At 50.8% G+C, this 26,246-nt stretch overlaps 1 protein-coding gene across 1 annotated transcript in view; it reads left to right on the top strand.

The window, feature by feature from the left end:
* The first annotated feature begins 472 nt into the window (after positions 1-472).
* The window catches only part of LOC138812153 (neprilysin), a 69,422-nt gene continuing 43,648 nt past the window's right edge, over positions 473-26,246 (top strand). The window contains exons 1-5 of the mRNA XM_070000082.1: positions 473-573; positions 4,412-4,581; positions 5,241-5,276; positions 25,100-25,261; positions 26,160-26,240. Of these exons, the coding sequence (XP_069856183.1) occupies positions 4,422-4,581; positions 5,241-5,276; positions 25,100-25,261; positions 26,160-26,240 (439 nt within the window). The 5' untranslated portion in view covers positions 473-573; positions 4,412-4,421. The remainder of the gene's footprint in view (positions 574-4,411; positions 4,582-5,240; positions 5,277-25,099; positions 25,262-26,159; positions 26,241-26,246) is intronic.

The following is a 26,246-nucleotide window of genomic DNA, read 5'->3' as shown; positions in this document are numbered from 1 at the left end:
GGGGGAGGCGGGCGCGGGGCCGTTCGCAGGCACGGGGCGCGGGGCTGAGCCGGCGGCAGGCGGAGCCAGCGCGGGCGCCGGGGCCGCCCTCGCCCGCTCGAGGTGCGCCGGAGGCCGCGGTGAGTCCCCCGCGGGTCCCCGGGAGGCCGGGGCGCCCATCGCCTTTCCGCCTGGGGCTGGGGGGAGGCGAGGTGGACCCCGGGGGCGCGGCCCGGGCGGGGTGTGCAGCGGGGCGCGGCCACCGCCAACTTCTCCCGCACGACGGGCGCGTGCCGGTGCCGGGGCCGGGGTTGAGACCGGTGGCGAGGCCGGGGCGGGCGGGGGCGCTGCGGGCGGGCGGGGCACGGGGCGGAGCCCAGGCCGGCGGGAGGCGTGGCAGCCGCGGGGACCTGCGCGGGGGGCGGGCCCGGCCCGGGCGCCCCGGAGGAGGGCGCGGGGCGTGGTGTCGGGTCCGGGCCGCGTCCCGCGCGCCCTGCGCCCGGCCCGGCCCCGCCACCCGCAGGCCGGCGCGCTCGCTTCTCCACCGCGCTCGGGCCGCGGGCCGCCTCCGCGCCGCGAGCTCCTCGCCTCCAGGTCTGTTGGGCGGCGGCCTCGGCGGGACCCGCGCCCCCACTTTCTGGGTTTTCCCTTCACACTTCCCCGGCCGGGGCCCCGGTGCCAGCTCCTGGCTCCGCTCCGCTTATGTAATTGGTGCGGGAGCCTCGCGGGGGGCGCGGGACGCGGGGGGACCGGAGCCGCGCGGGGGGAAGACTGGGGGGCGCGGGACGTGGGGCGCAGGGGGCGAAGCTGTCTCCTCCCTGGGCGGAGCGCGGGGGGCGCGCGGGGCGAAGCTGTCTCTTCCACGAGCGGGGCGCGCGGGGCGCGGGGCGCACGGGGCGAAGCTGTCTCCTCCCGGGGCAGGGCGCGGGGGGCGCACGGGGCGAAGCTGTCTCCTCCCCGGGCAGGGCGGCCCGTGGGCGTCGGCGGAGCGCCGCGACCCCCGGTGACCCCGCAGCCGGGCCCTGGGCGGCGCGGTGGCCCCAGGCGGGCACCGAAGCGGAGGAGTGCGGGGTCCGGGACCCAGCCCGCGACCCCGTCCCGCGCCCGACCTCGCCTCCTACCGCGAGTCAGCCTGCGCAGCCGGGACCCGTCCCAGAGCAAATCCGGAAGCTGCTCCCCAGCCTCAGTTTCCCCTCACTGGCTGGCTGACGCAGCGCGTGTGGGGATTAGTTAATGCCGCATGGTGAGGAGGCTTCTGGACTCTTCCACTCGGGGGTCAGGGCTGGGAAATGGTGGGAGGAGGAGGAGGATCGCCTTTGAGGGGCATCGGGCGGGGGCGGCCTGGCTCCAGAGCCCAGCCCGGGTCCGAGCCGAGGTCCCCGGGCGGGCGGATTGCGGGGCTCCGGGCGGCAGGGTCGGCCTGGCCCTGTTCGGAGGGCACCAGAACTTTTAGGGGCGGAGATGCTTTCTCGGTGCGGGTCTGAGCAGCAGCCCAGCTTGGTAGGGCTAGAGGTGTGGCTCCGGCGTGTGCTGCCTGCCTGCCTAACTGCCCGCCTGCTTGCCTGCTTGCCTGCCTGTCTGCCTGCCTGCCTGCCTGCCTGCCTGCCTGCCTGCCTGTCTGTCTGTCTGTCTGTCTGTCTGTCTGTCTGTCTGCCTGCCTGCCTGCCTGCCTACTATCCGCCTGTCTGCCTCTCTCTCTCCTCTCTGTCTCCTTCTCTCTCTCCCTTTCTCTGTCTGCCTGTCTGTCTGTCTCTGTCTCTCTGTCCCTATCTCTCTCCCTCCCTCTCTCTTTTCCTCCCTGTCTCTGTCTCTCTGTCTCTGTCCGTCCGTCTGTCTGTCTGTCCATCCGTCTGTCTCTCCCGGGCCAGGTGCGGGGAACCTGGATGATCCGGAGCTATCCTGGGGCTCAGCATTCTGCCCCCAATTGCCTGACGGGAAATCCCCGCACGTCTGCACGGTTGAGTGACCTGACCCGGGCGCACGGCGGTCCGGGCAGGGCACGGGCTGCGGGGCAGCAGCCTGGCTGGAGCAGGTACCGGCCGCCAGGCGGGCGCTCAGGCACCACCTCTCTGGGCGGGTGCAGCTCTGAGGCCCGACTGGCCCTCCTTCTCCACCGCCCGCACCGCCTGAGCTTCCAAGAACCCCGCTGGCGGCCCCGAGCCAGCGCACGGGCCGGGAAGGACTGGCAGGGGAGGACCACCCGCCTGCCCACGCACAGGGCTGCTCCGTTCCACCCTGAGCTTCCCTTCAGAGTGGCACCCTGTGACATGTCTAAAAAAAGAACGCATGGGGAGGAAAAGGAATGGGTTGTTCTGTCGTTCAAACATTTCTCGATTGTCTTCTGAGCTGTAATTGGGGGGATCTCTGAGGGTGCTCCCAGCGATGGGCATGAATGTCCACCTGACCGCAAGGCCACCGCAGTCCAGGCCACTGGAGGTGACTTCCCAAAGGAAGCCACACACTGAACTCAGCTAGACCACAGTCTGTGGACTCCTCAAGTCCCCTGAGCACAGCGTGCAGGGATTTGAGGAGCATTCATGAGACATGCCAGCATGCAGGGATTCCAGGAGCACTCAGGAGACACAGCAGTGTGCAGCTGCAGTATTTGGTCTTGAGTGAGCCAGCCACTTTCCCTGGCCAGTAAAAATAGTGCTATTTAGTTCTGTCCCCATGATACCCTCGTGTAATCAAGAGGGCCATGTTTGAGACTTTGGATCTTTAACTCCACTGTGGTTCATTTATTAATCACTCAGCGTTATTTGCTGGGCGTCCCTGATGGACTTCAAATGTAGAGTCATTTTCTACTTCTCGTGGTGCCTCAGTTTCCACAAAGACACCCTCAGCTTCAGAGCACTTCACCTTGATTACACAGCAGACCCTTGCCCAGGAACTGAATTTATATTGAGCCATAAATGGCTGATCCGTTAGCTTCTGACATACATGTCTACAGACGAGCCAGAAAAGTGAAGTTGTTCTAAGCTACCTGGAGAGATAATTGTAAAGAATTACTAGTACTCTGATGTAAACAATGCCCTTTAATATTTAGGCATATGTCCCTTTAACTTTCCACCCGCAATTTCTGCAATAAGATCCTGAATTGCTGGAGTGGCAGGAAACAATTGCATTTCAAATAGTGGCCCAACCACGTGTTTCCTACAAAGAATGTTGACAATTTGTGTGGGCTTGGCAGACACAGAGTCTAGCCTGAAGTTGCTGTGAGCCTGTTCTCTGCAGTGTAGGATTAGAATGCACCATCTATCCTAGGAAGGCTGGGGGGATGGTAGGTGGGAGACACAGACTGACCAACACATGGAAAGAATCAGCCCCCTGCTTGGTTGGTTGGTGCCCTACCTCTTGAGAAATGCCCCCATCCTTGCTTTTTGCTGCATTGTTTAGGAAAGGAAGTCTCCTGGACTTTTCTGTCCAGACTGATCCTTCAAGCAGCTAGGCTCCCTAAGTACTGCTCAGTAGGCAGGCTCAGGTGTGAGCCACCAGCAAATGTATTTTCCTCTAGAGCTACCCAAAGAAATGACCATGTGGTTATATTTCACCACCACCTTGTGATCCAGTGAGTGACCACTTTCAGAATGTTGCCTAACCAGTTTATTAGACACACGTATCAGAAGTAGTAATTTTGAGCAATAAAAAATACACATTGCCATATGTAAACTACCTGGAGTGTTTGTTCCTCTTGGATTTTTTTCTGTAGTCATAATTCAGATGACTTCCTGCTGCCTGGGGCTTTGTTTGTGGTCATACTTGAAACTATTGCTTAGTCAAAACCTCCAGGCACTAGTCATTGATTTTTGGAGCTTATAAAAGAAACCCCGGAGCAAGATATAAAGCTAACCTTTCACATTAGTCCAGAGTTCACAAGGGTGAGTTTAAAACGCTGTAAATAACAGTGGAGAAAGTATTTGCTTATAACCTTCTGAAGTAACACTGTGGGCAAACCAGCCTAGTTTCTGCTTGTGTTTGTTGAGCTCTTCGGTGCTTACCAAAAGGTGAGAATTAAGACCTTAACCTTTTGCTTTTATTCAGCCTGTCTGTTTGTGTGTGTGTGTCTGTGTCTGTGTGTCTGTGTGTGTGTTGATAGTGGGACTTGAACTCAGGATCTTGTACTCTTGCTTGTCTTTACTCAAGGCTGGTGCTCTGCCATTTGAGCCACACTTCCACCTCAAGCTCTTTCCTGGTTAATTTTGATGGTTAATTAGAGGTAAGGGTGTCATGGTGTTATGGACTTATCTGCCTGGGCTGGCTTCAAATCTTGATCCTCAGATCTCAGCCCCCCCATGTAGTTCGGATTCCAGGCCAGCGCCTGGACACCTGGCCGCAGCCCCACTCCTAAGCATTTAGAAAGCCGCAGATATTTTCTTCTTTGCATCTACTTACATGTTATTTGCAGCGTTCTGACCTAGCTCTGTTTCTGCAGCCTGTAGGTGATGGGCAGGTCAGAAAGTCAGATGGATATAACTGACCTCAGCCCCCCGAAGCCGAAGAAGCAGCAGCGATGGACTCCGCTGGAGATCAGCCTCTCGGTCCTTGTCCTGCTGCTCACAGTCATCGCCGTGACCATGATTGCCCTCTATGCAACCTACGACGGTGAGTGGCTGGCCTGCTGCCACGCATGTGCCGTGAGCCCTTCCATCGCTGCCATCGCGCATGCGCCCTCCCATCTCCGCGCATGCGCCCAGGGCAGACACCCCTGGAGAAAAAGGACCCCAGCCTGTAAAAATGGCGGCCTTCCACTTAAAAGCTTAGTAACTGCTAAGTGTACTTAGATTCAATTCATGAGGACTCTACTGGGTGGCTTTGATGAATCAAAGTGTCCACCACTCTATCAATCCATGTTCGTTGTGTCACTGACATCCTAAAGGACGTCTCAGGAATCTGGGAAACCTGATTTGGGTCTGGGAAGATTTGCAACAGGGATTAGTAAAGATTGGTTCTCTAATGGGGAAAAAAAATGGTAACAATGATGAATGAAAAGAGCAGTGATTTCAGCAGAATAGTCCAGGGCTTGGCTGGCAGAGAAGACAGAATGATTTATTTTTCTGTATAATCAAACTTCCAATTTAGGATTTGCCTATGTTATCTCCCTGTGTTGCTTTTTAACCATCAGCAGTGATATCTAAGGCTTAGGCTCTTGCTTTAAGGAATTGCTTATTTAATTGGCAGGTTTTTAAAAAAAGAACAAAAGGTAAAGAGGGATTAGAAAATGTGTATTGTAAATATTTCTGTATCCACTCTCCTTTTCCTAGATGGTGTTTGCAAGTCATCAGACTGCATAAAATCAGGTAAGAGATCACATTTACATTTAATAGTTTCACAGTGGAGGGCATTTAATAATCAGATGATGATGGAGATGTGTGCAATTGTGCTTCGTTTATATTTGTATTCATTATAGGTCACCTGTTTGTGGTTTGGCTTTTAGAAAAAAAATGTATTTAAGTGTTACATGGATTCATTAGAATATTCTAGAAAATGATTTAATATTTTAATCTTGGGGTGTATGAGGAGGCAGTAGAAACTATGTCTCATATATGTATGTGTGGAGCTGAGAATGGAGTTGGAGAAGGAAGCTGATAGCTGAATGGAGCCGATCACTGTTAGCTGGTGTGTGGTGGGTGTGGATTTGGAAGGGTGTCACATGTAGGCAAGGTGTGGGGGGACTGTGGGGAGGCAGGATTTGGAAGTGGAGTCATGGAAGAGGGAAAAGTCAACATCAAAGAGGAGTAAGAATGAACCCAATGGCTCTGTGGGTGAGCTCAGTGCTTGTCCAACAAGAGCAAGGCCCTGGGTTTGACACCCAGCAGGAAAGAATGCATCATGTTGTTGGAAAGCAGTGAAATTACAAGCTGGGCAGATAAGGTATATTACAGAGACTTGAAACCCATGGTGGCTGTGAAAACAGAGGAGGAGTGAATATTTTCTTGGACAGTAAAAGCTGAGGGGTGGTTTGGGAAAGGCTGGACTGGACATGGTACATGAGATTTCTGTGCGGTGGTGATGGAGGTTTCCTGGGACAGAGGCAGGCTTGCATGTGACAGAGGCTTGTCTATAACAGAGGCTCCTGTGGTGGAGGGTGTCCTGTGACGGAGGCTGTCCTGTGGTGGAGGCTGTCCTGTGGTGGAGGCTTGTCTGAGGGCTCTGCATGTGTCTGGGTGCACGTGGTTGAGGTCACAGAAAGGAAGATGTGGGTGACTTAGCAGGACGGTGAAACCAGGATCACATTAAGTTGAAAATGATGTCCCCTTCCAAACCCTGAAACTGAAGAAGGTGGCACTGGCCATGTAGAAACAGAGGTGGAGACAAATTCGGCATGCTTCATCCAAGCTGAAGGACAGAGAGCAGGGCAGGCAGGCAGCAGGGAGGCCGACATGGGGCACAAGTGGCCATAGGTGCATTTGGGGGTCTTGGCTTGTGGGGGCATGGGGAGCCTTGGAGGTAGCACTGAGCTCCCATGGCAGAAGAGAGGAACAGGGAACAAACTTGGGACTATCCGTAGTAAAAGCAGACCGGACGAGGACCGAGGAATGGTTCACACAGAGCCATGTGTGGAGAGGAAGCGTCAGGAGTTCCAACCCTTCCCTGTTCTCAAAGAAAGAGGGCATCTGTCCTTTGTCCCCGGTGGCTGGAGCTCCCCCTTGGGTTTCTCTTACTCAATAAACATTGCAGGATGATGATAAGGAGACGCCTGGGTGTTCTCTGTCAGGGTCCAGCATGCGGAGTGCATGGCCTTGATTGGTTGTTTGCTGGCGGTGTTTTGCCCCAGGTCTGTGTCGGGAGGGCAGACACCTTGAACCGAGGGTAAGGAATATACAATTGGATCCGAGCCACTGTCTGCTGAGTATAACAGCATGGACTTTCTCAGCCAAGGGCTTGCTCAGAAACAAAGACATTTCTTTCTTCTGCAGGCTCTGCACAGATTCCTTGGCTGGGAGATGCCAGGGTCCCCGTGCAGGGGCAAGTGAGCGTGTGCCTCAGTTGTCAGTCAGTCCCTCCCAGACCCTTCCACACCTCCTCTGCCAGCTGCCCCAGCCCACGTCCGTGTCTCCCTGAGAAAGTTCCACTGTGATGCTCACTTCTTTCATGTCTTTCGCTTGTGTCTTGCATCACCCAGCTTAATCATATTCTCTTCTCTTCCTCTTTATTTTCTTCCTCTTTTTATTTATTTATTTTTTGCATTTTATTTTTCAAGAAACTGGATTGTTTGATTGCGGGGCATACTCTTATAAGCACCTTGGGTGACGTTGCTGTGGAGGTTTGGGGGTTCCTACCTGGTGCAGTCCCAGGGGGTACGTGCATCCCCGGGGGGGGGGTCCCAGTGCTGCAGGCAGTCAGCTAGAGGTGGCTTCTGTCACCAGCAAGCCAACAGCCTGGGATGTGGCAGTGTACCTTCAGCTCTTCCTCAGGTCCCCTCAGGAGCCTTGGGCCTTCCAGGCTTTGGACATGATTGTGGTTTGTGGAGTACATTGCTTATGGTAGAACTCAGAGTTCAAAGACGCAAGAGAACTCTGAAAAGTGAAATCCAAAGGGAGAAGGGTTGGGCGATCTCTTAGACCCCAGAAGCTGCTTCGTGAGTGTCTGTGTGCATCTTCACCCTTGTGCATCCTCTCACACCGGGACACAGCCAGGGTCTCTGTGCGTCTGTTTCATGTTACTTTAATATAATAGTTGAGGCCAACTAGCTTTGTAAAAAAATGGAAGTTTAGGTGGAGTGGTACATGCCTGTAATCCAAACTATGTAGCTCATGGTCAGAGGCTGGCTACTCTACTCTGCCTACCACACAGACCAAGGCTGAAAGAGTCAGAACAGGGCTCTTGTGGTCGAGCTCTTGCCATGTGAGCACCAGGCCCTGGATCCAGTTGCCCAGTACTTGAAATGAAAAAGAAGTAAGTTCATTTATCTCACAGTTCAGATGTGAGCGACTTAACCCCGAGAGAGAGCAGTACTCTTGTGCAGAGTGTCCGACACGACTATGTTTTTCTGGTGACTTGGAGAGTAGTAGGAGCCAGAGGAGGCTCCTGAGAACTATGCCTGCTTCAATTCGGTGCAAATTTTAGTTCCCAGGCGGACATCTGGTGGGACAGGACACAGAAAGGAGATACTTTGTCCCTGTACGGTGAAGCAGTGTGTCATAGTCTACTCAGGCATTTGTATATGGCCAAGTCTCTCAGATCCGCAATAAAGGACAAGGGCCAACTCTAGGTGACCCCTCGGAACCCTTCAGAGCAGGAGATGAGACTGCTGCATTATGGATTTACACATGACAAAGTCATGCGGGGAGTGAGAACAGAGCAGGCGTCTCAGCAGACAGACCCCGGAAACACACCTTTGCTCACTTAAACCCAGCAAGTGGAACTTTGCTGCGGGTGGCTTTCCCGACTCGGTTCTCGAGACAATCAGTGGTCATGCCTGCCTGGAATTTCTCCAGTCAATCAGTGTCTGCTGGTCAAATCTGGCGGAAAAATGTTGGTGGTCATTTATGAGATAAATACGCACCTGGAGAGCAGGTTTTCTTACCTTCTAGGGACATTGTAGACAGTATTGCACCAACATTTTTATTGCATGGGCAAGGAACGGGCACCCTAGATAGGTGGAATTAAGATCTTAGAGGGGAGAGATAGCCATGTTCAGTGAGCTCCCAGGGAGTTCAAAGGTTTGCTTTACAGCTACAAAAATTACGTGTTTGCAGTTTCCATGTGTGAAGTACACTACCCAGACTCTTTTGACAGTGTGAGAAGTCATTTATAAAATTCTGGAAATGGGAAAAGGAATGATATGTTGGTGAAGGGTAGGTGTGCACCAGCCGGGGCTGGTCCGCCAGCACTGGGTCTCAGTGGAGAGACACAGACCCCCCGCGCAGGGGGAGGGCTAGACTGGGCCCTGCAGGGCACAACTACCAAGCCCTTGGTGTACAGCCCATTGCAATCAAATTAATGGATCACTTAAAGGAAATTGAAATACAGAACATTCATAAAACCAGAACAGAAATGTCACCCAAGCCCCTAAATCCTGAAATTTCCATTCTTTAAGAGGTTGGTGGTGATCTCTTCTTTAGTCCTATTTCTACACTGGCCAGAAAAATTCTCTGTTCCAGGAGATGCACAAAAACAGAAACAATACAGAGAGTGCTATAGTGTTATATAGAGTGCTATATAACAGATATCTCTGTTCAGGTACAGATATGTGAGAGAGGGTTCCCTCTCTTGGGGGGGGGGGATTTGCTGGTACAGTGGATTGAACTTAAGGCCTTGACCCATTGCTCAGCTTTCTTGCTTACAGTTGTTACTCTGCCACTGGAACCATGCCTCCATTCTAGCTTTTTGCTAGTTAGTTGGAGATGGAGTCCCAGGGACTTTCCTGCCTGGGCTGGCTTCAAACCGAGATCCTCTGGGTCTCAGCTGAGGGGGAGTTCTTAGGGGAATCTGCTCACATCACCTCACGTCACATTACCTCATGTCTCAGTACACACTTTCCTGACATCCGGGAGCCAGGACAGCTGCTGCTGGTGCCCTGACTGTGTTGGAGGTGCTGGAGCCACCGGAACTGATAGGAAGTGCACCCGAGTTCTGAGCGCAGAGGCCGGAGGCTCTGGAGGAGAGGGGATTTGCTGCTCTCGGCCCTCCCTGCTCTCACCGAGGCAGGTCTTGCCTGAATTCACAGGTCGAAATGCCAGTCTCTTCCAGAAATGCCCATGGACACCCTGGGAATCCTGGCCAGTCAGAAATCGGGATCCCTTAACCCAGTCAAATAGGTATCTAAAAATTAACCACAATAGACAATCATAAAAAAGCTACACTACACTGAGTATGAAGATGTGAGCAAACCGCTCCATCACTAATCCCTGGGGAGTGTGTGTTTGCACACTCCCACCTCAAAATGTGAGAATCATTTGGGGAAGCAATTTGGCATTTTTTGCAAAAACCTAACCTACAGTGGGACAATCTCAGTCCCGGGAGACGCGGGCACACAGCCTGGTAAGGATTTTGCTGTGATTGCTCGCAACAACATTTTTCACTCTAGCCAATGCTTGGAGACAACCCCAATGCCAGTAATCAAGTGATAAAACACAGTGGAGTACTATGCTGTGGTGAAAAGAAACAAGCTACTTATACAAGCCACAGTACGTAAGACCTGCAGAATCACTGCTCAACACAAAGTAAGCCAGACACAAAACCTCCTGTGTTATATTAGTACTCAGAGTGCAGTCAGTGGAGGCAGAAGTACAGAGGTAGAATCAAACATGGCTGCTGGGTTGGGGTGGAGCAGGGATTGGCTGCAGCGAATGGTCCAGGAGCCTGGAGAGAACAAAGTGGTAAACTTTGTTTTAAGGAGACACTAATGTTACAAATACTGAAAGCAGGACTCTGGAAAGCTTACTGCATCTTTTTCCATTAAGCAACGCTTGGCACCAGAGACACTGATCTGTGATCTTAAGTCATTTTAGTTGTGTGCATGCATTCCCTACATATAGACATTGGACTTAAAATTGTCTCATTTCACAGAGAAGCTGCAGTGGCAGCCCTCTGTGAGGCACTTGCCCTTCGAGGAAATGTGGAAATACACATGGGTCTAGGACACAGATGTATTCCACTTAGCATCTGATTTCATGAAATCACAAGTGCACTATCTGGTGCTTTTTACTGAGAAATCACAGAGAGAGAGGATAAACTTCTTGCCTTGCTGTCTCCACCGAGTTTCCAGGTGTTTACACTGCAAAGGAGCAGGCAGACTTGAAGAGCCCCCTGTGGTCCCCAAGGAGGGGGCTTGGCTGCCTTTCCCGTTGCTTCCTGATTTCCCCTTCTAGCCCAGCCAGCCCTTGTATTTCTCACTGGCCTCACAGGCCTTACTGCCAGAGGTTCTTGGTGGTTGCACTGGGCAAACAAGATACAATACTGATGGGGAGAATGCAGGCCAGGTTGCAAACGACCTTGTGGGCCGCGCCAGGGGCAAATTGTAATTCCTACTAAACTCTGCTGAAAGCCAGTCCATGGTTTTTCTGAAGGCTCCAGAATCTCGAAGCTTGCCTGGTGCAAAGACTTACCCAGACAGGAAGGGTAGCTCAGCAACCCCAGGGTGGAGAGCTTGTAAGGCAGAGGCTCTGAAGTGTGTCTGTGGGGTTCCACCAGGGAGGGCGTACAGGGCAGCGTGAGGATGGACAGGATGGGCAGTGTCCTGTGTGGGCCAGGAGTTTTAGTGTAGACTCTGTGTTTGAGCATCTTAACTCCTGTCAGTCACAGTGGTAGGAGAAACCTGGTCCATGATCCCAGCTCAGAGGATGGACTGGAGGCCTCCATGGTCCCAGCTCAGAGGATGGACTGCATAGCAGTCCTGCAAGGTCAATGTCTGACTGATGTCTGTCTGATGGCTAAGCCCCTCTGAGATTACACAGCAATCTTGTATCTACTGCATGTGCCTTCCTCTCCTGGTTCCTCCTGGAGAGTGCTGTGGGTTGACAGTCTCTCCTGGACGTCCCTGAATGACGTGACTTTCTATTGGTAATTCAGACGCATGCACCTCTTGAGGCTGGTTGCTTGAATTCTAGAAATGGACCTGTGATCTCCACTCTTCTTTTTTTGTGCCAGTCTTGGGACTTGAGCTCAGGGTCTGGGCACTGTCTCTGAGCTTTTATTTTTGCTCAAGGCTAGTGCTCTACCACTTGAGCCATAGTTCCACTTCTAGCTTTTTGGAAATAAGAGTCTTACTGGTTTCCTGCCTAGGTTGGCTTTGAGCCGTGATCTTCAGATCTCAGCGTCCTGAGTAGCTAGGATTAGAGGAAGCTCCAGCTCCCTCTTTGTTCTTCTGTGGCAGGAAGGTGTCCCGGGAGATGTGTTTTCTGGCGCGTACACAGTTTCAGCCCATTTTCTCCTCCCATTTTCCACTGCTCCCTTGCTAATTGGTCCTGTCGGTCTCCGGACTTTCCAACATATGAGCTTTCTCAAACCCACAAGTTACGATGCAAACACGGTTGTCATTTTCCTCTAGAGGTCAAATGCGTTGTCTGGAAATGACCGCCAGCAGCATTATTTAGAACTAAGGGGAAGGGAAAGGCTTCAGATGAAGCATGGTGCAGTGTAAGAGTTGCCAAAGGGTACTGGCAGGGAGAAAGAGTGCTGTGGTCAGGTGGTGAGCCTCCCGCGCTTGCCCAGTTGGGGTTGTGATTTGCTGTGGGCAAAATGGACAGATGTGGGTAACGCCTTGTGGGAGGCAGTACTCACAAGGCACAGTGCTTACACCAACAGTGGTGAAGGGGAGTGATAAGTTTCTGACTTGGGCCAGGTGGTAGGTGTGCCCTTCATGTCAGGGGACACAGCAGCTTAACCGTGGGGACCCACGCTGGGAGGCATTAGCGCCCACAGCATTTGCCTTGGATGGGCTGCTTAGTTCCACAGGGGTGGAGGGTAGGAAGCCGGCGGATGGTGTCACTGATATTTCCAGAAGGAACAAAATGGGAATGAGAACCCCAGACGGCATAGGAGGAAGCAACAGCTTACAGTTAGAGAGGGAGACTGGGAAGGCGTCACCGGAAAGGTGGAAAGAGGACTCAACAATGGTGACACATGTGGATGGGCGGAGTGATTATCAAGCCCAGTGGTCAGGGGAGCTAAATGGGGCTGGGGATTCTGGCAGCAGTTGGGGATGGGGATGGAGAGGGCGTGGGGAAGAGGACCAGGAAGGAGACGGGTTCCCACCCATTGGCACGTAGGAGAGGATGGAACCAGACAGGAGGAGCCATTTCCCAGGGGTAGCAGGCCCTGGCCCTGCTCTGTGACTGGAGACAGTGTCTGGTGGGGGCTATGCGGGCCACGTCCGATGCTTCAGCTCTCTATGTGTCTGCTGCACTGTCCCAGGACTTCTGCGGCCAACCGGAATCATGTTACTTTCAACTCGATCCCCGGCCCAGCTGAAAACCCTTCAGTGGTTTCATTTAACTCTTTCTCAAAGCCAGCATCTCAAAACAAAACCCAAAGTAAACAGAACTTTCACACTTCAGAAGTCAGATCGCCTTTTCTGTTTGTTTTGTTTTTGTTTTGATTCTGGTGCCTTTGGTCCAGCGGAGTCTGATGACAGCGCAGCGCCTTTGCTGTGAACACAGTGGTAATGAATGGGAATTAAGGTCGCTGTGGAGACCAGATGCTTGGAAGATAAATGAAGGCATCTAGCTGGAACCCGCTAGTCAGCAGTGCGGCTTGTCCTCTGAGGTGGACGGCTAAACAAAAGCAAGCAAGTAAAATAGAAAAATGCGAATAACACCCTATCTTTTAAGTAGATCTTTTTCCCTTTGGATTAATCAAAGCTTTCCTGATCTTCAAAGATATTCTTGAAAAACTCTCTCAAATCACTAAAAACCTATAATGAGATGTTCATAACAACTAAGTTTAACTTACTAATGCTTCCCGTCCCCCCCCCCAAAAAAAATCCCTTCATGAAGTTCTTTAGCTTAATTTTCTGATATAATGAAATTAAGCTATTTTTTATATCTCTGCTGGTCTGAAGATAAAATAAAGTCATTATCCCCCCAAACACATGGTCATTGCAGTGAGTGATTTCACAACTTAAAAGCCAAGAAGCAAAGTTGTAATACTTATGACAGAAAAATCGTTCGGTCATATTTGAGTGATTCAGATGAAGAGTGCTTCAGGCACTTGGCCGCTGACTCAACTTGGATTTTTCAAGACACTGCCTCATGTCCTGTAGCAAGCATAGGACAGTACAGGGAGAACCCGGAACACCGCCTTCAACCCTCACGTACCCCCAGCAACCATGGCATGCTACAAAGCCAACAAAAGAAGCGGGAGAGCTTCAGAGTTCACAAATGGTGCTTGAGGTCCCGGCGGGGGCTGAGATCCAGTGGAGACCCAGTCCAGATCTGGCACCCCCTGGGGCCAAGGTGGATGGCTCAAGGCTCCACGCCTGGAAGCCCTCGGCCTGCTGATCCGCCCTGACCTTCACTCTGGTTGTTGGGTTGGTGCATTTTACTTCTGACTCTTTCCCCATTTCTGGAAACAACTCTTGCTTCCACTCACTCTCCCACGGCCTTCTGGGACTGGTCTCACTCACTCACAGCTTGACTCTTAACCTTTGGCTGGAGGTGAGGGACTGGAAGCTGTCTCCAGCACTGTCCTTCCTCAGTGCTGGGCCTGTCCATTAGCCCTGCCCACTGGCCTAGCGTCTTTCCAGTACTTTTTAATGTATGTATGTATGTATGTGTATGTATGCACGCATGTATGTGTGTATGTATCGCTTGGCTTTTTCACTCAAAGCTCTGGCTTGAACCGCGATCCTCAGATCTCAGCCTCCCAGGTAGCGAGGGTTCCAGGCCTGAGCCACCAGTGCCCAGCTCCAGTGCTTGTTAGTTGAGAACTTCTTCTGTTTCTGATCTGTCTGGAAGAGGACTCGGCCTCACTGGACAGGCCACTGGATGGCCAGCGCCAGGACTGAGCCCAGTGGTGCACACATCCAGACTTAAGGTGAAGCAGCTTCGGCAGGCACAGCAAAGAGGAAGCTACCACAGGTCCTAAGGGGCCTGCCTGCAGGCCTTTTCATTGGTAGGCTTATTAGCTAATCAAAGAAAATCTATAATGGGATTATATGTGTGAATGGCCCAGTGTTTTCCCCAATACTGCTTATCTGACTTCCCGTGAGTCACTTTTTAATTCAAGGATTGTAATAGGCAAAAGGATCTACTACCAAAATATTTTAAAGATTCAAATAACTGTGTCTTTGGATGTTATAAACAGCAGATGGAGATAATTTACAGATATGCTTTGTTTTTATTTTTTAATGGCCTCATTTTCTTATACAAACCTGTTTTAATTAGCACGTAGTAGTTGTATGAGGCAGGGGGTGTTGTGACATTTCCATACATACATACAATGTAAAGCACACATCATTCCACATGTACAATGAAACATACCCTAGTCAGACTCACCTCTCCTCTCTCTCCCTCGCCTCTCACCCAGCCTCTTGTTGAGAGCAAGGGCACATTTTAGCGTCCCACATAGCCCTGTCCATTCCCCAGGTCTCTCCCCTCTCTGCAGGCCTATATCCTTGGTTAGCAATAAAGTCAATTATGTAACTTTCTCTGTGGTCTAAATTGCTTTGCTAATTCTTCCCTCCTAAGCTAGAACTAGGTCAGCAAGGAAATTTTCACACACATTTCTCCTTTTCCCTCGTTCCTGTTTGAGAGAGATTCCCGCTATTTCCTCATTTGATTAAGAGTTTGCAGCTCTCCAGGATCGGGGCCACCCGATCTGCTCTCCCTTTCTGCACCCCAGTTCTCTCTAGAGCCCTGCATTCTGTGTCATGAATGCTGCCTTTTGCTCCCTGGACATCATTATTTGGCTGAGTCTCGCTGCTGTCAACAACCATCTTGTTCTTTTTATTTTTTGCTGGTACCAAGTTTTGAACTCAGGGCCTCGAACTTGTTCAGCTTGCCTGCTGGCGTGGCACTGTACTACTTAACACCTTCAGCCCAGCTTTTTTTTATGGTTATTCGGAATGGAGTCTAGTATACTTTTCCACCTAGGCTAGTCTCAAACTATGATCCTCTGGATCTCTGCCTCCTGAGTAGCAAGGACGCGGCACAACTGGAGTCATAGCCGTCACCCACAGCCATCACTGGAGGCTGCTGGGGGCTCCTCTGCTTTGTTTGTAAAAGGCCAACTCCAGCTCCTCGACCGCTGGAAATGCACTGCGGGCAGCTGCTGGCTGACCTTTAGACTACGTGTCAGGTGTGTGTTTTTCCTTATCTGCTGGCTAAGCGTGACAAAGAAAAATAAAACCTGAGCCAGGTGAAAAAAACCTGTCATCGCCGGGCAGACAGACATCATGGATGGATAGAGTGATGTCAAAATGGATAGAGTGATGTCATAGCTGGATAGAGGGGTGTTCTTGCTGAATGGGGTGACATCATGGCTGGAGAGAGGGTGTCATATCTGGATGGATGATGTCAGAGATGGATAGAGGGTATCATGTCTGGATGCAGTGATATCAGAGCTGGGTAGAAGGTGTCATGGCTGGGTGGGGTGACATTGCAGGAGTTAACCTGCATTACAAAGGAAAGGGTTGTGTTCCAGATGAAAATGTGCAAGCTCTGAGCAGAAAGGTGGTGTCTGGCCATTCGACATGCTCTGGTCAGCATGGAGTGCCACAAGCATAACTAGAGGCCCTCAGAATTACTGTGGACATGAATTGAGATTTCAGAGCCTGTTCAGTCTTCTGGAGAAGGAGAACTGTTGAGGGGGATCCACGGATCTCCGGGGCTGGCAAGGCTCTGTGACAATATAAACATGTGGAATCAAGCCAGCTTCATGGAATCATGCCGCGCAAGGCTGAGCTCATTATCAGAGCTAAATGTAATTGGTGCTGTCTAGAAAAGAGACTTTGTATAACTTCATTTCATCTTAGGCCTCTTTTTGGAAGCACCGGTGAACTGGCTCAACCTCTCTTTGTGTACCTTAACCAAAGTTAAGCGAAGGCAGGGACTTTGAGTTGCTCTTGGTAACTACATGTTATTTGAGGTCTGCTTGTCATTCTCAATCATAATCCAGATAATGTGTCTAAAGAAGAGGAACATGGGCAGGCTTCGAAATCATCTTCAGAGATGTCTGCCAGCATCCAGGGAACTTGGGATCTACCCAGAGTGCTCCTGGGGGTGAGGAGGGCGGGTACATGGTTACCCTCCCCTCTGCCCTACCTCCAACAGCTGCAGTTTTTAAAAAGAACAGTATTATTCTTCACCTTAGAAGCAACAGAAAATCTGCTCACTTCATTGAAGCATCGTGTTGTGTTTGGGTTATATCATAATGCCTAATAGCTTTGGCCAGTTCAGGCTTTTAGGATTCAGAATGCAAAGTGGACCTGAAAAGGAACACATATTTCTACACTTACGGAACTTGAACTTAACAGTAACACTGGTGCAGCTTTCATGTCTTAACAGAATATGTTTTGGTTGTGAATTTTGGGGAAATCCCTTTTGGAAATTCTACCTGGTCCTGTCTAGATGGTGAGCCATTCCTTCAAATAGGTTCTGAGACAAAGTTAAAAACTTTCACTGGGGCTGGGAAGGTGGCTCAGTGGTAGAGTGCTTACCTTGCATGCATGAGGCCCTGGGTTCAATTCCTCAGCACCACATAAGCAAAAAGAAAAAAGGTGGAATTGGCGCTGTGGCTCAAGTGGTTGAGCAATAGCCTTGAGCTGAAGAGCTGAGGGACAGCGCCCAGGCCCAGAGTTCAGGCCCCACGACCGGACCCCACCCCCCAAAAAAAAACTTTCACTGGCTTGAGAACAGCCAACTAAAGACTGCCAGTTTATTTGATTTTAGAGTCCTAAAATACAGGGCCAAATGAAGCTGAAAAAAAAAACCCTACAACTTCATATAGTGCATGTATGTTATGGAGAAAATAAAATCTTAATTGGGTGTAAAGAAAAACAGTGGTTGCTATGGAATTTAGATTTTCTCATTGTTTTTAGAGAGCTTCTGCAATTTCTTTCATATTACTTGGAGTTAGGACAAAACAATAATGTAGGGAAAACATCAGCTTAAAATTAGACCTTAATTCAGTCTAAATTCTCATTGTGACCGTGGGTATGTGATTATTCTGTGCCTACATTTCCTTGAAATGAGTGTGATGTTTCCTTTTACAGAACTATTTTTATGTGTGCTGGTCCTGGGGCTTGAACTGGGGCCTCGGCTTTGTCCTCTAGCTTTAATCTCAAGGCTAGCTCTGCTCTACCACTTGAGCCACAACTCTGCTTCTGGCTTTCATGATGATTAATTGAAGATGAGAGTCTCAGGGACTTTCATTTCTGAGCTGGCTTCTAACTACAGTCCTCAGGTCTCAGCCTCCTGAGTACCTAGGATTACAGGTGTGAGCCTCCAATGTCTGTCTATAAAACAATTTTCAGGGAAGTAATTAAAAGCAAACAGGCAAATGGAGAGCAGTCATTATATCTGGACTCTGATGCTAAGCTATTGTATTCAAATCCCAGCATTGCCCCTAACTAAGCATTTGGCCTTGACCACAAACCATGACTCCTCCTACATTAAATCTCCAAGATGATACCATGTCATGTGTGTTGATGCCCACCTCCAACACATATGCCCGGGAAGCCACATCTGGAGGATGGCAAGTGTGAGGCCAGCCCGGGTTGCTTCGCCAGACTCTGTCTCAAAGTAGATAAGCAAGTAAATATAAAGTAACAGAAATGCATTGACCATGTGGGATTAAATGAAAAAATACCAAAATAGCTGCAGAAGTGCTCGGCATAAAGCTGAGTGCTTCATGCGTGTTCAGCACTCACCTCTGCTACCCCTGTCATCATGTGGGGGCATCTGCTGAAACACAAATGTAATTTGTGTTGTCATTTCTACTCTATTTGTAAATCCGACAGAAAATGGACTCGGTTCACTAGGGGTGTGTGTGTGTGTGTGTGTGTGTTGGTACTAGGGATTGAACTCTGGGCATTCTTGCTCAGCTTTTTCACTCATGGCTGGGACTCTACCCCTTGAGAACCATGCCTCCATGTCTGATTTTTGCCGGTTACTTAGAGATAAGCATCTCAGGTTTGTCTGTGTGGCTGGCTGCGCACCTAGAGCAGGTCTCAGCCCCTGACCAGTCACCAACACCCGCCAACCTCCCAGTCTTCACACAACTTGACTTAAAATCTTTGACACCATTTGACTTATGATGTTTTGCAACTTTACGTATAAATAAATGCATATTACAAATGCATTTGTTAGACATAATACTTTGAATTCTGACTTTGGACCTTTCCCCCAGCTAGCAACAGGTTGAACTATATTGTCTGGAGGTGCTGGGTAGAATGGTGAGCCACAGTTCCCAGTCAAGTAGCCTGTGGTCATGAGCACACAGAGAGCTCTGAGGCTGAGCTTTGGTACTCAATTGGTTAGGTCTGGATTCATCGTAACTATATTTCCAGTTTACAGTGAGTTCATCAGGATGCAGTCCAGTTGTGTAGAGCACATGAAGTATACTTAGCAATTACTCTTCCAGCCAAGTATAGATCTCCTCCTATGAACACACATGTGCAGAGTAGCCTTGCTTGGCTGGAAGCATCTACCAGATCTTCTGGTGTAAATCCACAGAGTTTCTGTTGTAAATCCTCAGAGAGTCTCGGAGCAGGTGGGTAGGCATGGCAGCACAGGACAACATGAGAGTTGAAGCCTCAGCCAGGGATGATAACCCTGGAGTCTCACCAGGGCCTGCGGGGCAACAGTGCAGAGGCACATAACATCTGGAATCTTCCCTCACTTCCCCATCTCTCGTCAACCCAGACATCACACAAGCAATTTGGGGGCAGGGATTTTCATTTTAAAATGAAGAGTAGGTTGTGGAAGAATCCAGAATGCTTGTCCTGAAAGCCATTTGCATTTATTAGCACTGGAGTCAGCATGCTTGCTGAGTTCCAGTCGTTTTCTCTCCGGGAATGGTCCCCCAGATTCCACTTTCCCCACGGCCATGTCGGAGCGGAGTCCTCGGTGACCCGATGTGATTGTGCTGTGTTTCCCTGTGAACTCTCAGACATCCTGACTTGGCCTTAGTTTTGGTTGGGGGACGTGGCGGAAGAGAGGGAGAGAGAGGCAGCAGGAAATATGGTTGGCCATGATGTCAACAGCTGATTTGAAGCTGTCAGAAGTCACCTTGTAAGTAATCAAGCTTAATGTCTGCTAATAAAGCTTGCTTTTCAGACGGGAGGTCTGCCTGTCCTTCCGTCTTCCCAAGATGGCAGTCGCCATGGGCACCTGATGTGTCCCCAGAGCAGCCAACAGACAGCCAATCGCAGTTACCGAAAACACTGAGCTCGAAATGCTGTGTAGTTGAGGGCTAAAACCAATTTGGAGAAAATAATCTGGAACTAGTTCTGCTCATGTACACATCCCCAAACCTTTCTAGCTGAAGATGTTTTTCCATGGAGAAAGAGGTCTCTCATGTGCGTGCGGCATAAACAAACTCCCAAATATAGAGTGACAAAAAGTGCCCTAAAAACAGGCAATCAAGAAAGAGACTATGTCCATGCTGTTCTGCCGCTGAGCTGTGCTACTGCTTCCTACGATCTCTGGAACGTTCCAGAAGACTACGAGAAGAGCAGGGCCACACCCTCACTTGGGGTGGATCCCGGCTTGCAGATTTACCGACTCTCGGAAGTAGACTTGTAGCCCCAGAACCAATTACGGAGACACACGCTCAGTGGTTCTCAGACACTCACAGACCAACGAAATGTGCCTGTCGCCTCACATGCCAGGGCTGTGCCAAGTTTGCACGAGGAGACCGAGCAGTCTGTGGAGCCCTGCTCCCCGCATCCTCACATGCTTGTCGGTGACCTCCCTGACCTCAGTGGACCACAGGCACACTGAGGGGCGGGGCTTCAGAAGGCTGAGCTGCACCATACGGAGAGGGGCCACGTGTTCCATAATGCTACCTAGACAGCAGCTGTGGAGTAGCTGGCGTGAGGCGTGTTCACAGACTGACGCTGTCTCTGGAAGCAGACGCACACAGCAAGCTCAGGTATCCCTCTGTTGGGACCAGAGACTGACCAGAGCGAAACCTTGTATTTCCTCTAGTGTTAGTGCACCCATTCAGCGATGATGTCAATTTATGGAACAAAAGTCCTAAGAATAATAGAAACCAACCAGACACTGGTTTTTTACTTCCATAAAATTGCTGATACGGAAAAGGTTAAATGGCCTATGTAGGGATCAAGTTTTAAAAAATGAAATCCACGCTGGGTGCTAGTGGCTTATGCTAGCTACTCAGGAGGCTGAGATCTGAGGATCGCAGTTCAAACCCAGCCCAGGTAAGAAAGTCTGTGAGATTTTCATCTCCAAATAACCACCAAAAAACTGGAATTGGAGCCATGCCTCAGAGTGGAAGTGCGCTAGCAACACAGCTACGCAGACAGTGCATGCACTGATTTCAGGCTGGCCCCACCTGGCTGACAGTTTCCCCAGGAGTGCTTGATACAGGCAGAAATTTCTTTTAAAACACATGCCTGCGTGCACGCACAGGCATACGCCTGGCCAGAAAGCTGGTCTCTAAAAGTGTGTGTGTGCAGACACTCAAATACTTTCTGATGGCTCCAATCCCATTCCAGCCAGCAGCCCTTGGCATTGTTGGAAAGAGAAAATGAGACAGGAAGGTTGGGACTTTGTGGGGTGTGTGTGTGTGTGTGTGTGTGTGTGTGTGTGTGTCTTACAGTGCCAGGAAAGGTACCTGGGCCTTGCCCATGCTGGGCAGGAGCTTCACTGAGTTCCATCCCCAGCCTCCTTCCCAATGTGGGCACACAGCAGGGCCCCAGGTCATGAGACCCCATGTGTAATGGCATGTGGGAGATGGAAGGGTGGCGCCTTGAATCTCTTCTGAGGGACGTGGGAGCCTCCAGGGCTGTCAGCAGCGTGGCCTGCGGGCCACAGAGGACAGCAGTCTTGGTGGTCCTGCTAGCATTGTCTTCCCCACGCTGGGTCTGGGAGTGCTTGTGGCTAGTGGTGCCTGGGGGAGTGTGCAGGTCCATGATCCTAACCTGACCCACCATAGTGAGGAGAGAGGGTTGGGGCACAGTCCCTGCAGGTCCTGGGGTCATGGGCAGGTTCTGGGCACGAGAGCGTGGAGACTGACGTGAGCAGAGCCTTCCACGGCGGGTGGGGAGGTGTTACAGGACACAAGGCAGGCCCCCTCGCAAAGGGCACTGTCACAGTGAGCCCTGGAGCCACACCGGGCTGAGACAGGGACCGGACAGCACACACAGCAGAGAGGGCACTGGGGTGATACCAGCCTGCATCTCCCACACACTGGGTCCTATGTGTACGTGCTTCTGTCCTCCTTGGTCCCCTGGTGGTATCTCAGAACCAGCCCAAAGAGTGATTTAATAGAAGAGGAGAGGCCCCCTGGCCTGGTGGGGGGTGCCCACCCATCACATGCCCCCCTCCTGTGCCCACCTGTCAATGTCCCCCTCCTGCGCCCACCCATCACGTGACCTCTTGTGGCCCCCATCACGTGTCCCCCCCCTTGCACCCGCCCATCATCACGTGTCCCCCTCCTGTACCCATGTCAGTCCCCTTCCCATCCTCAGTACTCCACCCGTAGGGGAACGCCTTAGCTCAGAGTCTTACACCGACTAAAGCATAAGTCCAAATGACTTGGTCTTGCGAAAGTGACTTAGTGTCAAAAACTAGAGAGTTCCAGAGCCATGGGATTCCGGGCAGGTCAGTCTCATTTAAGAACCTAAACATTCCTGCCGAGCTAGCAAGCATCTCCTGTTCATATCCACACAGTAACAAATATAGTAATTAATGACTTCCCGGAGGCTGGCTGAGCTTGTTTTTAAGTTGTTATAGTCAAATAAGCCGGGGGAATATTACAAGGAGATTAGTTTGGGGGAAAAAACAGTGTGTCATTTATTATCAGCGCAGAACATTCGGAATTGTCATTTGTAAGAAATAAGCTCATTATTAATAAGAGATTACTTTTCTGGTCTTTATGTGACTATTTTCTTAAATTAATTTTTTTCTTTATTGCAAAAGAAATGAGTGTTCATCTAATGTAAATTGGAAAATAGAGAGGGGCAAGTAATACAAAATTAAATGCACCCAGCATCCCTCTCTCTGGGTGCAAGCCTTGGTGTGTGTGTCCCTTGGACCCTCAGAGCTGATGATACGTTTTAAACTATCCCAGACCTTTCATTTTACCCAATATGTTTGCCTTTCCTGGGTTACTGTGTATGTTGATCTGGTAAGGTGGATCACTTTATTTGGTTTTTAAACTCTACTTGTTTGCTCCAAAGTGAGAAACCCATAGATAAGGAAACATCTGGGGATCCCAAGTGTGGCTGGGCGGAGGGGTTGGGTGATTCAAGACAAAGCACAAAACACGAAAACAGCCAGTTTGACAGTTATGGGTCTGTTTCCTATGGCTCAAGCCCCAGCCCCTCCTGCTCACTTTAAAGGAGAGCCAGCACCGAGGAGGTCTGAGAGTGAGGTACAAACGGAGAACCCCACCCCACCAGAAGAGATTAAAGGAGGGTGATCAAAGCTCGAGCATAAAAGCGTTAGCCTGTGACTTGACTTGGCCGAGGGCCCCAGAACCATCCTCAGAACAGAGCTGTCTTTGAAGTACTGGAAGCACCCTGGCTCAGAGGAGCTCTGGTCCAAGGACTCTGCAGGGTGGCACAGGGGCCAGCGGAGGTCCTTCTGCCCATCTCTCCCAGGCCACCCGTCCTGCCCATGCTCTGCCCATCTTTCAGGAAGTGCCAGAACACAGTGCCTCTGGTGTGGCACAGGTGCTGATGCTGGATGCTGGGAGCTGCGCTGAGCTTCAGGCCGAGGAAGGGGTGGAGGAAGCCGGCCACTGTCCCAGCCCAGCTGGTTCTGAGCAGCCTGTCCTCAGCCCCCGCCCATCACTGCTCTGTGCGCCTCCTCCTCCTTCCCTGCACTGCTCTGTGGAGTGACTTGATAAGTAGGCCACGCTTCCCCAAATCGGGGAGTGTGTCCTGCCCAGACCACCGTGGCCTTTCAGCATTACGCCTGGATTTCCTTTTTGTGCCGATACTAGGGTCTGATGCTCTCCCTTAGCTTTTTGTCACTCTAGGCAAGGCGCTCTACCATTTGAGCCACACCTTTACTTCCAGCTTTTGGCTGGTTAATTGAAGATGAGAATGCCAGGACTAAGGACAGAAGTGCTGTGATACAGTAATCACTCCCCCTGCTAGGAACAGCTATGACAGAGAGGGTGCAGGGAGGAAGGGAAGGCCAGTATTGAAGTCAGGTTAAAGAGTTTGTGATTCCACCCGGAAAAAGACAAGACAGACATTTCTGCGCAAGCTTTTGAGCAGCGCAGTCTTCGGAGCTTTCGTCTGTGAAAACCGAGCCGAGCACACGAAAGGAGCAGGCAGTACTGGTTGCATGACTTTTAATCAGCAGCAATGACCATATGGGTTCACACTGACTGTGGAAGGCATCACAGAAAAGAGTGTAAGAAATTACCAACACGCCGAGGAGAGAGGAAGGAGGACTTCCAGGCTGGGAGGCTGTCGGCCATGGCCCTCACAGCAAAGTACAATAGAAGTTGAGAGAGGCATGGCCTGGAGTCGGCACCAAGGGACCAGAGCCTCAGTGATGGACACACAGACGTCCAGAGGTGGGCGGAGGTGGACGGACATGGGAACTGGGCCTCTGCTGCCAACTCAAGAAACCCACGCAGCCCGGCGCCTCGGTGGCATTTTTACTGAATTGATTGACTCAGAGAGTGAAGTTCTTCCAGAAGCTCACCTGAGAACTGCTGCTCTTTCCTCCTGGAGGCTGGCCGAAGTGCTCTCATGTTTTCACTGTAAAACTGCGTGGCTTGTCTCAGAGTGGCAAGGAGAATGGAAACACAGACCCTTCCCTCCCTCCTGCCGTGTCCTCTGGGTACAAGCAGATTATGTCTTACACACCTTTTATCAACTGCAGCACCTAGAAGAGTCAGTAAATTCTCAGTGTTGGTTGATTTGAATTTCCATCACAGTCTCCAAGATAAAAGAGGGGACATAAGAAAAATGAATACACTTACAGCCAGTCTAATAATGACATAGATACTCTGCATAGAGAAATGCAAATTGGGTACCAATTTGAATTGCAAACATGTCGTACCCAAGAACCAAGGAGGGATAACTGGCTTCAGATCTATCAAACTGATAACATCCTCTAACAGGACTCCCAGAGACTCCCAGAGTTGCAGAAATGGCAACTGAGTTACCAGAGGGGAGAGTATGAGAGAACCAGGGCAAGGCAAAGAGTCTGCGCTCTTTTTCCTTTGGAGATAGTGACTAACCAGAAACCCAATTATTCAGGAGGAATGGGTAGGAGACTTCTTGGGGTGAGGAGAGACTGGGGAGAGGATGGGAGGACTCAAGAGACCATGCAAGAATAAAATGACCCAACTAGAGTAAAAGCAGAACAGGGACTGCACACAGATGTGATTCATCGCGGCCGCAGAATTGCCATGGCCGTAGGCAAGGAGAAGGCCCATCGGTCCCCTTGGTGTGACCATCAGCAGATCTTGCTTTGTCTTCAGAGGCCTGCCTGCATCTCACCCCATTCTTTCTCTGGTCTCACAGCTGCCCGGCTGATCCAGAACATGGACTCCAGTGCTGAGCCCTGCACGGACTTTTTCAAGTACGCCTGTGGCGGCTGGCTGAAGCGCAACGTCATCCCGGAGACCAGCTCCCGGTACAGCAACTTCGACATCCTCAGAGACGAGCTCGAGGTCGTGCTCAAGGGTGAGTGCAGACGACCTCCCGCCTCACCCGCCTCACCCGCCTCCTGCTCGTACAAAGCAGTGGCTGCTGGTGGTACAGAGGGCCAGGCAAAAGATTCACGGTGCTGGAACGGCTGGTGTCGGTAGACTTGGCCTCTCCTGTCATTCCTGTCTGTGCTTGTGGGTACACAACTGATAAACATGTCCTGCCTGTGCTTGTGGGTATACACAGACAAAGGCCTTCCAGCTCCAGACAAAGGCCTTCCAGCTCCAGAGATGATACACGTATGCCATTTTAGAGGGAACAATGAATAACCGTCCGTGCCCCTTCCGTCCCTGTGAGACATGATTAAGGTTGATCTTCTCTCAGAAGCTTAGGGGAGGTCTGAACTCCAATCTCCATCCTCTGTTCCATTCTCCTCTAGAAGTTGCTTCAAAGGGAGAAAAATCTTTTAGCTCCTTTAACATCTAACCATGTAGAACCATCCATTTAATCATTCTGACCATGAAGGCTGCAGCTACACAAAGACAATTCTATTCCCGCCCTTCAGAGGGATATCTCTATTCAATTCCAACTTCCTCTGTGTCACTTACTTTTCCAATCTCAGCTTCAAGCGAAGTAACTCTCGCCTAGGACGAAGCACTGCGTGGCAGCCTGCAGGCCTCCAGATAATCTCGTGGAAAGTCAGCAGTCCTCGAGATAATCTCATGGAAAGGACTCGCATCTGAATTGGCTTGTGAAAACTGTCTTCTAGTTGCAGGCTGGGAATGTGGATCAGAAAATGAGTTTGGCTTTTCCCTTTGGGGTTGGGAACTTGGAAGAAGAAATGCAAGGCCTTGGTTCTGGTTTTACCGAACTTAGGCCGGAAGCCATGGCGGCTGCGAATGAGCAGATGTTCTGATGCGTTTTCCTCCTTCAGACGTCCTCCAGGACTCCAAGCCAGAAGACATAGTGGCCGTGCAGAAAGCAAAAACCTTGTACAGGTCTTGCATCAATGAGTGTAAGT

The sequence above is a fragment of the Dipodomys merriami genome, unplaced genomic scaffold (assembly GCF_024711535.1).
Source record: "Dipodomys merriami isolate MVZ:Mamm:240054 unplaced genomic scaffold, mDipMer1.0.p SCAF_56, whole genome shotgun sequence".
Lineage (NCBI taxonomy): Eukaryota > Metazoa > Chordata > Mammalia > Rodentia > Heteromyidae > Dipodomys > Dipodomys merriami.
The sequence above is the reverse complement of the archived record's forward strand: the minus strand, read 5'-3'. Positions and strand labels throughout refer to the sequence as shown.